This window comes from Dendropsophus ebraccatus, chromosome 6 (assembly GCF_027789765.1).
Source record: "Dendropsophus ebraccatus isolate aDenEbr1 chromosome 6, aDenEbr1.pat, whole genome shotgun sequence".
Classification (NCBI taxonomy): Eukaryota; Metazoa; Chordata; class Amphibia; order Anura; family Hylidae; genus Dendropsophus; species Dendropsophus ebraccatus.
Window position 1 is genome coordinate 128,862,477 of NC_091459.1, and position 16,673 is coordinate 128,879,149.

Sequence of the window (16,673 nt, forward strand, 5' to 3'; positions counted from 1 at the left end):
GACCACAAGTCTCTGTGTCCTCTGCTATTGATTATACCTGTTAGTTGTGTCAGTTTAGTGATAGAATAATATTACATCATATATGGTCTCTTACAATCTAACACATATTACACTCTAAAGGTTTAATATCGAATATACAACACACAGCACACTACAGATATATTATATCATATATAACACAGCAGATACGATATAATACATATTACACTCTACAGATATAGCATATATAACACAGCAGAAACAATACATATTACACACTACAGGTATATTATAGCATATATAACACAGCAGATACAATATATATTACACACTGCAGGTATATTATAGCATATATAACACAGCAGATACAATATATATTACACACTACAGATATATTATAGCATATATAACACAGCAGAAACAATATATATTACACACTACAGGTATATTATAGCATATATATAACACATCAGATACAATATACTACATATTACACTCTACAGGTATATTATAACATATATAACACAGCAGATACAATATATATTACACACTACAGATATAGCATATATAACACAGCAGATACAATATAACACATATACCACACTGCAGGTGCAGTATAACACGTGGCACACTGCAAATACAATAAATCACAAATTACACCCTACAGGTATGTTATAAAATATGGAACACACACCAGATACAATATAATACATATAACACTCTGCAGATATATTATAGAATATACAACACAGATACAATAGAACACACATATACCCCTTTGCAGTTGCAGTATAACACGTGGCACAATGCAAATACAATATAACACAAATAACACTTTTTACACGTAACACATAAGGCAGATACAATATGCGATAAGACTTTGCATAACATTATAGCATATACACACATAACACACAGGGCAGATGCAATATAACACATACAACACAATGGGGTTTCATATACCCAACACTTCCAGTACTTTATCCCTATATAGTGTATATAGTGTAACACACAGCAGATGCAGTATAGCACACATATGTAATACTCTGCAGATATGCTGTACCTAAATATACTGTAGATACCATATACTAGACAATAAAAAACACACTGCATGTACTGTATAATATATAACAATATAAATATACAATATAACACACTGCAGGTACTGTAACACATATATATATATATATATATATATATATATATATATATATATATATATATCAGTATAAAACTATAAGATACAGTATAACACAGTAGAATATATAGCACACTGCACATACTACAGTATAACAGTATAACATGTACAGTATACCAGTATAACATATACAGTATTTCAGTACATACTACAGTATAACAGTATATACTACAGTATAACAGTATATACGCAATGAATATACAATATATACAATAACTTGTTATACAATAAAACAAATTATAATATACAAATACAATACAACACACTACAGATAGAGTCAACTTTAAAAAGAAGCGATATAACACAACATAAACATATATTATAACACAGAGAACTCCAATGCAATGATACTACACATACAACTCTATACACTACACCAAGGGTAGGGAACCTTGGCTCTCCAGCTGTTGCAAAACTACAACTCCCATCATGCCTGGACAGCCAAAGCGTTAGCTTTGGCTGTCCAGGCATGATGGGAGTTGTAGTTTTGCAACAGCTGGAGAGCCAAGGTTCCCTACCCTTGGTGTAGTGTATAGAGTTGTATGTGATAGTGTTTGTATAGTATAGTATGAAGCAGTAATACAGGGTGGAGGCGCTGGAGGGTCCTGTTTCTGGCAGGGTGGGCTCTCTGCTCCTCAGGGCAGTAACAGCAGACACAATATTTCCCTGTTGAAGAAAACACAAAGGTTGTTGAAGGATTATAATGGCCTAGGATGACATTATAGGGGGCCATATGGTCCATAGCATAGTGTACCGGACTTATGGCAGAGGACAAAAGACCTTTTCCTGATGACAATGAAGATATCTATTATGTATAAAACTGCCGGCACTATACATGAGAACTATGACATAATAGGTGAGGGGGTGTGACGTAGAACAAAAGGCAGAGCTGTGTCATACAACAGAAAACTAGGAATATCACAGAAGACACGAATCGTGACAAAAGACAGAGGAAACGTGACAACAACAACAACAACAAAAACCTGACATGTATGATGCGACCTGTCACATCAATGCAACTTGTGCTATAGAAACAGGACAAATGGCGCACCAGTAATATGACAAAAGACATAAGGCAGGGCTGGGGCACAATATAGGATTGTAAAGATGTAAAAGATTAGTATTAGTTATGACAAATGAGTCGTGACAATAGGCAGAAAGTTGCGACATTTGCATTTCCACGCTTGCTTTGCGACCAAATAAACCCAAAGTGTTGAAAGTGAGATTTCTTCCTCTAGCAGATGTTCTCATATCTCTCCTATTATTACATAACACTTTATAATGTCATAAGAAGGTGTAGACCTAGAGGGGAGATTTTATCTATATATATAGAGAGAGAGAGAGAGAGAGAGAGAGAGAGAGATGTAGATTTATATATATATATATATATATATATATATATATATATATATATATTCAATATATATATAATAAATTTTATATATATATATATATATATATATATATATATATATATATAATCATTACATTGCTTTATTATAATTTGAGGCAAACACAACTAAAAGGAGTCAACTATACAATCCCAGTTCACATGACACCTCCTCGGTATAGGATGGTGACACACAAGCCATACCAACAAACCAAGATAAGTAGCTTCATCTTCCTCAAACAAATCTCCATCATCCTCCCCCAGCATCTTCTTCCTATTCCATTTTGTACATAGTATTTTTTCTATGTTGCACACAAGTTGCCTGAGTCTTGTCCTCTTCTTCTTCTTCTCCTCCCCATTCCTAGTGACGTCATCTCAGTCCTCCTCCTCCTTGTGTTTTATTTGATTAAGTGAAATGGAGCACATTGGCTTGATGAGGCTGCTAATAACACGTAGCTAATGCTTTGCTGTTGACCCCTGTGAGGGCTACTGAGCTGCTCTTCTCCACTTCACACAATGAGCCTATGCTTCTAGGCGTGTGCCTTTGTCCATTAAAGAAGAGGCACTTTGAATGACAGCTTCTTAAAGACATTTTTTTTAAGAGTCTAGCCAACCCTACTAAATCCTGACCCTTCTCTCGTCTTTGTTTGCCTGCGGCCCCTTATTAAGACACCTTCCTCATTTTAACACTTGAAAGCCAAACCATATTAACTCCCAATTAAAAAGACAGTAGTCTCCCCTCTCTTCTGTCTCCCGGCTGTATCTCCACTTCTGAGGACTTGTCTATTATCACAATCCACACATGCACACTAGTCTATGTCTATCCCTCCATAGAAATGCCCTGCGTCCATACAACCTGTTTGCTTTGTATCAAATATAAACCGACATAAGTATAAACACGTATCAAAATTCAGCCGTTAAAAAAAAAAAAAAAAAACCGTTACCAACGATCTATTTAGGTTTTGGTTTGCTTTTAGCCGTTGGTCCGATTCAAATTCGATTTGTTTACGTTTTCTGTAGATTTTTGTCAATATTTTGCTTTATTAGACGTCCTCTCTTTACCAAATATTTACAGTTTACAGTATTGGCAATTTTTTTTATATATAGATCTTGGTTGATTTGGTTTAAAAAAAGCTAATTAACCGTTAAAAATCAAATAAAATAAAATGATTAAAAATGACCATAAAATAACCTAAACCTGAGCAAAAGTGAAGGGCGATAAAGATTAGAAAGAAATGGATAAAAAATGTCGAAAGATCCCAGAGATCCCTATTAGGGGAAGATACAATATTTATTCCTTGTCTCTTGGGATGAAGCTGCTCTATCTATTGTCCTCCCATTTCTCACTGCTGATGCTTAATTTTCAAAACTTCTATATTGCCAAGGGACCTACGACATCAGCTAAAGAATTATCCAGCAACTACAAAATCGGATCCAGGGAGCTGGTTTTCAGCAGAGGGGAAAATTTTTTTCCTGCAGCTTTTTAAAGGGAAGAGTAGGCGAAAGAAGAAGGTCTAGCTGGTCCTCCTGCAAGCCCTGCATTCCCTTCTGGAGAAGCTACAGGAGAGGATTCTTTACAGGACAAGCCTATTACTCTCTACATACATATATATTTATATCTATATAGAAAAGAAGAGGCAAAGATGTCAACCTCCTTCCCAGGACTGGTCCACGATACAGAGGTATATTTTATCCTTCTTTATGGGGAGGGAAGGGGGGTTATATTAGGACTCTGACCCCCTTTTTTTAATCCTTGTAACCGTTGCAATGAATATTGGCTTCTCCCAAAAAGAAAAGAGGAGAAAAAAAAAAAAGTTACAGATGATGATGATGAAGAAGAAGAGGAGGAAGGAAGGAAATTCGTTATGACATCTGTCGTCTGGAATGGCATTCTGCAATACAACAGTTGTTATAACGAAAAGTAAAGGGGGGAAGAAGAAGAGGGGAAAAAAAAATAATCCCTAATAAATCGCTACAGCATAGGGGGGCAGCATGATGCTATATGTGCTATAAGGGATCAGCTCCAGCTTCAGAGGCTTTGATAGACAGACTTGTGGGGTGTGTGTTTATGGAGGGTTTGCTTTATTTTAGGGCTCTGTATACAGTAGTACCTGGAGGACTCGCCAGACAAGGCTCTTCTGTCGGGACTTGCTATTTTTTAAATGACAAACCTATTTTCCCTGTCTTTTTCTCTCCCTTCCTTCTAGATACGTCATGATGGATCAAACAGCTACCGCCTGATGCAGCTCGGCTGTCTGGAGTCTGTGGCCAACTCCAGTGTCGCCTATTCCTCCACGTCTCCTCTGACTTATTCCACCACCGGGACGGAGTTTGCTTCCCCCTACTTCTCGGCCAATCACCAGTACACCCCCCTGCACCACCAGTCCTTCCACTACGAGTTCCAGCACAGCCACCCTGCCGTCAATCCTGACGCCTATTCCTTAAACTCCTTGCACCATTCCCAGCAATACTACCAGCAGATCCACCATGGGGAGCCCACCGACTTTATTAACCTCCATAACGCCCGGGCGCTCAAGTCTTCGTGCCTGGACGATCAGAGGAGAGACTTCGGCTGCCTGGACGCCTACAGGAGGCATGACCTGTCCCTTATGAGCCATGGATCTCAGTATGGCATGCACCCAGACCAAAGACTATTACCTGGATCCAGCCTGGGGCTCGCAGGGGCTGGAGGGGACGATTTCCAGGTAAGATAGGAGAATGGTTTATTCTGCCCTGGAAGGAATGCTGGGAAATATCTTACTGCCTGGGTGTGGCTGGGAAGCTGCTCTTATACTATTATATCACATAATAATATTATTATATATGGATGTATGTGTGTGTACATATATATCTATATCTAGATACATAAGTACATATCTACATTAGATCTACGAAGCTTCACAACTATTTATCTCCTATTCGTTTATCCATCTATTTCATATCTGTGTATATATCTGTCCATCTTATTATCTATCTATATCTGTCTATCTATCTATCATCTATCTATTATCTATTTCCTATCTATCTATCTATCTATCATCTATCTATCTATATATCTATCATCTATCTATCTATCTATCTATCATCTATCTATCTATTCTATTCTATCCTATCCTATCCTGTCTATCTATCTATCTATCTATCTATCTATCTATCTATCTATTTATCTATCTATCTATCATCTATCTATCTATTCTATTCTATCCTATCCTGTCTATCTATCTATCTATCTATCTATCTATCTATCTATCTATATCTGTCTATCTATCTATCTATCATCTATCTATTATCTATTTCCTATCTATCTATCTATCTATCTATCTATCTATCTATCTATCATCTATCTATCTATCTATCTATATATCTATCATCTATCTATCTATCTATCTATCTATCTATCTATCTATCATCTATCTATCTATCTATCTATCTATCTATCTCCTATCTATCTATCTCCTATCTATCTATCTGTCTATCTATCTCCTATCTATCTATCTATCTATCTATCTATCTATCTATCTATCTATCTATCCATCTATTTCATATATATTTGTCCATCTCATATCTATCGATCTATCTAAACTAGTATTCCTCAACCTAGGGCTCCTCGGCTACTGCAAATAAATCCCACTATATATATTGTCTAAATCTATCTATCTATAGAATGAGAGAGAGAGAGAGAGAGAGAGAGAGTTGTTGTTTTTCAACGGCTAAAGCCACAGGTTAGAGGTCTACAGTATCAAATATCTATTTATCTATCTCCTATCTATCTATCTATCTATCTATCTATCTATCTATCTATTATCTATCTATCTATCTATCTATCTATCTATCTATCTCCTATATATCTATTATCTATCTATCTATATATCTATCTATCAATCCATCTATCATCTATCTATCTATCTATCTATCTATCTATCTATCTCCTATCTATTATCTATCTATCTATCTATCTATCTCCTATCTATTATCTATCTATCTATCTATCTCCTATCTATCTATCTCCTATCTATCTATCTATCTATCTTATATTTATTATCTATCTATCTGTCTCCTATCTATCTCATATCCGTCTCATAAACATCTCCAATATAAACCTTCACAACAAATAAAATAAATCAAATATCAGAGTATTAAGGAAGTATCAAAATATTACTGAGAATTTTTTTAAAGGTCTATAATAATTACGTTAAAAGAATAAAGCATAAGTATAAAGTTAACAAAATCGACCAAAATGGACAAACACAGTATTAAGTAAAGGGTTAAAATAAAAAAAAATATATACATATATTTATAATTATTATTAATATTATCATCATTATTATTAATAATAATATTATTATTATTATTATTATTATGATTATTATTATGATTATTATTCTAAATTAAATTCTATAGAAATAATAATATATAATAAAAGTGGAAACCATAATAATAATTATGACAACAATGATGATGATGATGATAATAATTATAATAATAATAATAATGTGCAGGAAGTTGTATAGTCTTGTGACTGTGTAAGATAACGTGAGTGCCGTTGTTTAAGTGAGTGCCGTTGCCGTGCAGCAGGCAGTGTCTGTCCCCGGGCGGGCGCACAAGACCCGCTCTGTAACCTGCTGCATAAACCTCTCCACTTTTCAATAGGAGCCCGGCGTATTCTTTCTCTTCTCTTCCACGTCTGCTGCTGATTTTTCCAATCTGTACAAATGTTTTTTTTTTCCTTGCCAGTTTCCGAGCATGGCATCATTCAAAAGAGGGATTAAGGGGGCGAGACAAAAGCTAATTCCCCAGCAAAAGAACACCGTAGTTTATCCAATTTGCGACTTAAACCTATTCAACTAGTCATTTATGCAATGTCATCCGACAAGTAAAAAAAAAAAAAGAGACACAGTAACAAATCCATATGCTAAAAAATAATAATAATAATAATAATAATAATTTAATAGAACAACATAGTTTGTACGAAATTGTCGCTCCTGAGTGCGCCTTATTAGATGTAGGGATTCTATTCAGTGTTTTATTTTTCCCCTTTAAGGATAATGAATGCCAGAAATGTAAATATCTTCCCTGTGTGGAATAGTCAATGAGCCCCCCAATACTTCCAGGGTGTTTAAGTCAAGGGAACAGATGCAAAGAGTCGTGCGGCTTCTAGACGCATCTTTGAGTCCCCTAAAAAGATTTTCCATGGGCAACAAAAGCCGCTGTCACACCTTTTCTCATCACTGCGGTAATTTATACAGAGCCGCACGTTTTCTCTTCTATCGATTTCATAATCACTTTAAGGCAGAACTCGAACGTGTGTTTATTCTGAGGGATCTTACAATAAAGCAATGGTGGGACTGTAAGGGGGCTGCAGGCTGGGGAGGGGGGACAGGGCTGACCTGACCTGACTGCCTTATCCCACCATTTGCCAGACTGGTTACAAAGCTTTTCAGGCCTTTAGTGTTTGGGAAATTATAGAGTGAAGATTATAGACATTAGAGATGCAGGAAATGATCCGCATTGTGGGGACAGGGGTGAATAAAATGGGACTCAATGTATTCTCCTCCTCATCCATATTCAGGTCATCATAGCATATTCTGTGTACATATGGGGGATAACCATGATAATAGTATGTGCCAGTGTGTGCTGGAGGGAGAGAGAGAGAGAGAGAGAGAGAGAGAGAGATGATAGATAGATAGATAGATAGATAGATAGATAGATAGATAGATAGGAGATACATATATAGGAGATAGAAGATAGATAGGAGATAGATAGGTAGATAGATAAATAGATAGATAGGAGATAGATAGATAGATAGATAGGAGATAGATAGATAGGAGATAGATAGATAGATAGGAGATAGATAGATAGATAGATAGATAGATAGATAGGAGATAGATAGATAGATAGATAGATAGATAGATAGATAGATAGATAGATAGATAGATAATAGATAGGAGATAGATAGGAGATAGATAGATAAATAGATAGATAGATAGATAGATAGATAGATAGATAGATAGATAGAAGATAGATAGATAGATAGATAGATAGATAGATGATAGATAATAGGAGATAGATCGAATATAGATGATAGATAGATGATAGATAGATAGATAGATAGATAGATAGATAGTCCTTGAAAGGTATTCCCCCCCCCCCCCCCCCTCTTTCTTCTTGACTTTTTGTTTCATTCCTTCCTTTCTTCTTGCAGGGGTCGGTGGAGGCCCAGTGTGGACTTGTGCTTAACAGCCAGGGAGGTGTGATAAGAAGAGGTATGTGCCCTCCTTGTCTGTTCTCTATGTATCATTTGGAGACGTCTATAAACAGTCTGGTATATATTGTATAACACACAGCAGGATGGTGCAGGATGGTGGTGACACCTGTTTGGTAGAGCAGCATAGACAGCCATTGTCTGCAGAGCTCTGCTCATTGGACCATCCGCCTGCTACTTCTCTACATCACACCTACTGCAGGGAGGAAATGGTTAATAGGGACATACAAGGCCTGGTGGAAAGCCCCTGGTATTATTATTATTATGCTGTGCAAAATTACTCCTACTATCTGTCTTATGGAAATATCCATTCATCTATCTATTATCTATCTTTCTTTTGTGTATCTGTCTCCTATCTATCTATCTATCTATCTATCTTCTATCTATCTATCTATCTATCTATCTATCTATCTATCTCCTATCTATCTATCTATCTATCTATCTATCTATCTATCTATCTATCTATCTCTTATCTATCTATCTCCTATCTATCTCCTATCTATCTATCTATCTATCTATCTTCTATCTATCTATCTATCTATCTATCTGTCTGTCTGTCTGTCTGTCTGTCTGTCTATCTATCTATCTATCATCTATCATCTATCTATCTATCTATCTATCTATCTCCTATCTATCTATCTATCTATCTATCTATCTATCTATCTATCTCCTATCTATCTATCTATCTATCTATCTATCTCCTACCTATCTATTTATCTATCTATCTATCTATCTATCTATCTATCTATCTCCTATCTATCTATCTATCTATCTATCTATCTGTCTGTCTCCTATCTATCTATCTATCTATCTATCTATCTATCTATCTCCTATCTATCTATCTATCTATCTATCTATCTATCTATCTATCTATCTATCTCCTATCTATCTATCTATCTATTATCTATCTATCTCCTATCTATCTATCTATCTCCTATCTATCTATCTATCTCCTATCTATCTATCTCCTATCTATCTATCTATCTATCTATCTATCTCCTATCTATCTATCTATCTATCTATCTATCTATCTCCTATCTATCTATCTATCTATCTATCTATCTATCTATCTCCTATCTATCTATCTATCTATCTATCTCCTATCTATCTATCTATCTATCTCCTATCTATCTATCTATCTCCTATCTATCTATCTCCTATCTATCTATCTATCTATCTATCTCCTATCTATCTATCTATCTATCTATCTATCTATCTATCTATCTATCTATCTCATATCTATCTATCATCTATCTATCTATCTCCTATGAATCTGTTTATATCCTATCTATCCATCTATAAAGCAACTCGTTATCCATGTGTATGTATGAGGCTGTTGTACACACAATGATGTACTGTAACATAGCCAGGAACAAGGGAACCGATAGCAGCACAGAGCATCAGTCATCAGTGTCATCAGAGTCATCAGTGATAACAACATCCAGGAATCACCTCCAGACTTCATAGGGCAATTGTTGAGATTTTACATTTTGCAATAATGAATATAAGATATATATATCTCTTAGATAAGCACACAGCTGCTCCCCAGCACCTGGAGGCTCGGGCTGGCTGGGCGCCGTGTATACTGCGGGCGGCTGGTGCTGATCGGACAGCTCCTCCACTACTGCTGTCTGCGCCATCAGCTCCTACACTGAGCTCAGCGGCCAGAAACACTCAGCAGACATTTCTATTGTCTCCAGTAATAGGAAGCAGACTTATCCCCAGTATTATTCCTTCTGACACTGTAGTAACAAACCATTGCCTGCAATGTAATCGAGGAGTAAGAGCTTCCATACAGAGCGATATAATAGTATCCAGTGATATCCATGTATCTGCCAGTATGTGCCCCAGCAATGGCAACAAATTCTTGTCATCATACTGTATATACTGAACATATAATAAGGAACACACATATATATATATATATATATATATATATATATATATACGCACACACACACATCTGTATATGTATATATTTGTAGTATAATAATTTTATATAAAGGCCTGTATATGTGCGCGTTTGTGTGCCCATAATGCGTTGATTACACACACACACACACACACACATATATATATATATATATATATATATATATATATACAAAAAAACACCATTGAAGATGGTGTCTTTTCAATATCAAAAAAGTTTTTTAATTTTTATTTTGCCATATGCACACAAAAAAGACAACAACGTACTTAGCCTTTTTGTCTTCAATTGCGATTTATCTTGGACAAAGTACTGGGTACAAGCCAACCCAGTGGAGAACTGTGCGTCTGTGTGGGGAATCTGCTGTTTCCACCAGGAGTGTAATATATATATATATATATATATATATATATATATATATATATATATATATATCTTCTACGATAGATAGATAGATAGATAGATAGATAGATGATAGATAGATAGATAGATAGATAGGAGATAGATAGATAGATAGATAGATGATAGATAGATAGATAGATAGATAGATAGATAGGAGATAGGCGATAGATAGATAGATAGATAGATAGATAGATGATAGATAGATAGATAGATAGAAGATAGAGAGAGAGAGAGAGAGAGAGAGATAGATAGATAGATAGATAGATAGATAGATAGATAGATAGGAGATAAATAATAGATAGGAGATAGATAGATAGATAGATAGATAGATAGATAGATAGATAGATAGATAGATAGATAGATAGATAGGAGATAGGAGATAGATAGATAGATAGGAGATAGATAGATAGATAGGAGATAGATAGATAGATAGATAGATAGGAGATAGGAGATAGATAGATAGATAGATAGATAGATAGATAGATAGATAGATAGATAGATAGAGATAGGAGATAAATAAATATAGATAGGAGATAGATAGATAGATAGATAGATAGATAGATAGATAGATAGATAGATAGATAGATGTAGGAGATAGATAGATAGATAGATAGATAGATAGATAGATAGATAGATAGATAGATAGAGATAGGAGATAAATAAATATAGATAGGAGATAGATATACATAGAATGTCTTTTACTGTTGTAGTCTGCACTGGAAAGGCCATAGTGTTGACCCAGTATCCAATGACGGAAATATTGAATAGAATAAAGGTGCAGGTTCAATCTGTTGACACACAGAACATGGCTGCATCTGCTTTGATATACCATTACGGTTAAAGGGACACCAGACCTATAATGTATCTTATCTGGTAGTGTTGTGTGGATCTATTGTTCTCTGTTGTTATTATTAAGAATACTGGTAACGTTGTCCCGTGAGATGATTGGTCGAAATTAAAAAAAATTAAACTATATACTTTCACTATTTAGTGAGACCCGCCATGTCTATAAGTAGGTGTGAGAGGTATTATAAAAGATTAGTATGCTTCTGGCCTAGCATCCCATTGGCCCTTCCATACAGATGGGTGTTGTTCATTGTTTGAGCTCCATGTTCTACCACCAGGCCTGGGATAGTCGGCTCTAGATATAATATTTGCAGCTGAAGTGACGCAAAGATCCCGCTGCTATCACTTCGAGTTAATGGTGTGCAGTGCATCCCCTCCAGCTCCTCTACTCTCCCCATCACAACCAATAATCTTTACCCTGCCTGCTTCTTGTGTATCGATGCTTTTTCCAGCCTAAGGCGCCTACTTTGATATGCTAATATTTCCGAGTAGCAAACTCTGCAGAGATCATATTAATGTTGTTCATACAGAGTCGAGCTTTTGCCTTAGTTGAATATTCAGATAACCAATTTCAAAAGAAATTACTAAGAAGCCAGGCTGCTATTTACAGGAGCAGGCAGTGTTTTTAATCATTAAAAAAAAAAATCTACTTTTTTTTTTTTTACCACTTTTTTTTTTGGGGGGGAGGAGGAGAATTGATGCTTAGTTAAAAAGATCAGTGTGTTTTCTGAAGAAGTGTTTGATAGAAAGTCAAATGTACAGCTGTATGGAGTGGAGCTTAATGTATAAGGTGGGGATCAGGTTCGAAATATTTGGAGACAAAAGGCAAAAAAAATAAAAATAACTGGGTGACATTTTGGCTCGTATCGTTTCATGATATCTCGATGATGGAGTCCAAAAAAACTCATGTTCCTCTTTGTGATCATGCAGCCTGGACGCCCCAGGCAAATTTTCAAAAAGCTTAAATACTACTATCGCCTCTAGGCCATGAAGAGAGGACAAGACTACCGGCAACAAGGTTTTTTTTCTTCCATTTGCCCTTGGCAACATAAAATACAAAACTACTTTGAATCAAAACATTTTTGGGGAATTAATATGATCTGAACTCCTTTCAGTTTTTAAAAGATCTTGAGATTGTCAAATCGCTTAGAGGTGACTGACATGCGGATGGCGAGGCGTTTACTTCTAGATAGAGACGTCAGATCTTATTTAGTTAAAATACTCGAGGCCTGAGCCACCAGTGTAATATCTGCCATGTGTATGGAGGCTAGGAGGCCGGGACGTGGGGCATATGGGGCCTTCAGTTATCATAAGGGAAGGGGCATTCTAGGCGTCACTTCACTTCATATCCACCATGGGTCAATGCCAGGGCACAGGGTATATAGAAGGCTTCATACATGGAAAACAATACACTAATCCCTTTATCCCAAAGAAGCATAACATATTCCTACTGTATCCCTAAACTAGAGAGACATGAATTAGTGTCAGGTCACGGGGTACATAGGCGGCATCCGTTATTAACGGGGGAAATACACTTTACTTATCAATTCCTCCTAAACATATATAACATGGTGCTACTACACCGCTACTCAACAGAGGGCAAGGCACGTATAGGAGAAAGAATATCTACCCATCACTATACCCCAAGCACACATATGAAAAAAAGCTATAAGTCAATGCCACGATGGCATACATAGTGTATATGGAAGGCATTAGTTACTATAAGGAAAAGGCAATGTACCCATCTTTATACCCGATGCGTTCCTGTTATATCCCTAGGTTAATATCTAGACCATGCCAGGATTCAGGGCACAAGTTATATGGAAGGTTACAATGTACCCATCCCTACACCCCATACGTTCCTATTATATCACTACGTTACATGAGTCAATGTCAGGATTCAGGGCACAAGGTATATGGAAGGCTGCAATGTAACCATCACTACACCCCATACGTTCCTATTATATCACTACGTTACATGAGTCAATGTCAGGATTCAGGGCACAAGGTATATGGAAGGCTGCAATGTAACCATCACTACACCCCATACGTTCCTGTTATATCACTAGGTTAATATCTAGGCCATGCCAGGATGCCAGGATTCCAGGGCACAGGGTAGATAGAAGGCTTCATTTGCTACAAAATGAAATACAAAACAAGAACACCAATCACTTCAACTCTTAAACATACACCATCAACTCTTATTATAGACACATAACACGTTCCTACCATACCACAAGAAGACTAATATCTGCCACTTCATATGGACCATGCATCAATGCCAGGATGGATGGGCGCAGGGTGTACAGGAGGCGTCCATCATATAGAGGACAGTACGCTGCACCAGTTTATCCCTTGAACACACACCATGTGGTGTCTCCATCACAAGGATAATACCTGCCACCACTCAGCAGGGGCTCCATATCAATGCCAGGCTACCAGGGAATATAGAGGAGGATGCGGTCATTTTAAGAGGAAGCTATTCATCAATGTCTTCATCCTATAGACACATAACACATTTTTATTATATCTGCCACTCAACAAAGGCCATGTGCCAATGCCAGGGCACACCGTGTACAGAAGGCTTTAACTTTCTCTCACTGTATCCCTTATAAAGTTACCAGGACATGTTCCTAGCACATCACTGATGGATGACATATACCATAGTATAGATGTCACACCGCTCACTGAGCCTTCATAGGAGCATAATATGATCATTGTAGGGCTAGTGCTGCTTATAGAACCTCCATCGTACCCGTTACCAGCTACCATGATAGTAGGGCCAGACCTGTAGAACAATTTACATCATCTGTACCCAATGGACTCCAATGACTCAGAACAGAGTCCGTCATGGTATCCGCTGTTTTTGACAGGAAGAATAGGGCAATGACCTTAGTTCTGTGCTGTAGCCTTTTTATTAATATGGATTGTTCTTTGGACGTAGTGAAATTTGAAGACTTTAGCATTCAACATGGGGGAATACGCTGTGTATGCTACGGTGTAGTATGATAATATAGAGCTAGAGCATAGTATATAGCAATACAGTATGGAGCATTGCTATAATATTCTATAGTATAGGGCTAGGTTCACACTATGTAGAAATCACGGCCGCCTTTCATAACAACAAAAAATAACGGACGTTATTTTTTCAATGACGGTCATCATTATGAAAGACGGCCGTCATTTTTACATAGTGTGCACCTAGCCTTGAGGAGTAATGAATAATGTAGTGCAATATAACATAGTAGAGTATGATAAGCTAATGTGTATAGTATATTGAAGTATATTAAACTCTAGAGCAGTATAGTATGTTGTAGAATCTGGAATGAACCTACAGGGGGAGCAGTTGCGCCCATATCCTGAAGTCTGAGAGGGCACCAATAAAATTCTTCTTACCCCTATGGAAATTGAGGAGTCCTTTTAGAGGTTTTCAAATAATCTATAATAAATATACAGTATAGTATGGTATATGTAATGTATAGAAGAGTATGGTATAACATGAAGTCATTAGGCCTGACTTACAGTACAGTACAATGGATTTAGTTTATAGCACTGGCTTACAACTTCTTGGTTTCTTGAATACAGGATGATGAGGAGGATGATGATGAGCAATAAAAAAATATATATATATATTGTGTTAAAATATCAGAATATGTACTGTTCCTCAGTATGGAGACTCCGGGTCTGACTACAAGATGTTATATTGCTGGAGTAAATAAATCTTTATAACAGTAATAGTAATATCGTGTAGTAGAGTTACATTACAGTATCCCCGGTCTATTGTGCCCCCATAACATTTGTGGCCGGTCGAGGTCTCTAGGAGTACTGTAATATCTGGCACCAAGACTTTATTAGCCGATCCTGTGCGGTGAGGTGCGACCTCCATGGATGGGACTTGTCTCTCCAGCACATCTCACAGGTGACCGATAGGATTGAGATCTGGAGGCCTAGTCACCACCTTGACCTCTTTCTCATGTTCCTTATTCCTGAACAATGTCTGCAGTATGGCCCCCGGGGCTTTATCCTGCTGACCACTGCCATTAGGGGGTCCTGCTGCCATGAAGGGGAATGCTTGGTGTGTACAATGATTAGGTAGTTGGTCGGTGTCACAGTAACATCAACATGATGCTAGGACGCAAGGACTGCCAGGAGAACATTGCCCATCACAGTTCCCCCGCCATCTTGTTTTCTACATTGTAGTGCCATAACTTCCCCAGATAAGTCATCTACATCTACCCGGCTATCCATATGTGTTAAAGACAATATGATTCATGAGGCAGGCCACCTTCTTTCATTGCTCCATGGTCCAGTTCTACAGCTTGTGTGCCCATTATAGAAGCTTTCAGTGGTGGACACTGTTTTATCATAGCCAGCTGTAACTTTGTCACCATTGTGTTCTACAGTAGCCTTCCTGTGTATTCAGACCCATTGGACAAGCCATTGCTACCCACATAAATCAATGGGCCTTTGGCACCCATGACCCTGTACTTAATACTTTGATACTTGGTACGAAACACTACTTACCGAGTCAGGTCCTGTCATTTTGGAGATTCCCTCACAGGTCCTGTAGATGATTTGACCCTTGTCAATGTCACTTACATCTCTATGTTTGCCTATTTTCTGCTTCCAATAGAGTTTCTAATATATCTCACCCATTACCAGGTAT

At 37.0% G+C, this 16,673-nt stretch overlaps 1 protein-coding gene across 1 annotated transcript in view; it reads left to right on the forward strand.

The window, feature by feature from the left end:
• Window positions 1–4,210: 4,210 nt before the first annotated feature.
• The window catches only part of TFAP2D (transcription factor AP-2 delta), a 30,839-nt gene continuing 18,376 nt past the window's right edge, over window positions 4,211–16,673 (forward strand). Inside the window, exons 1-3 of the mRNA XM_069974040.1 lie at window positions 4,211–4,249; window positions 4,775–5,272; window positions 8,770–8,830. Of these exons, the coding sequence (XP_069830141.1) occupies window positions 4,211–4,249; window positions 4,775–5,272; window positions 8,770–8,830 (598 nt within the window). The remainder of the gene's footprint in view (window positions 4,250–4,774; window positions 5,273–8,769; window positions 8,831–16,673) is intronic.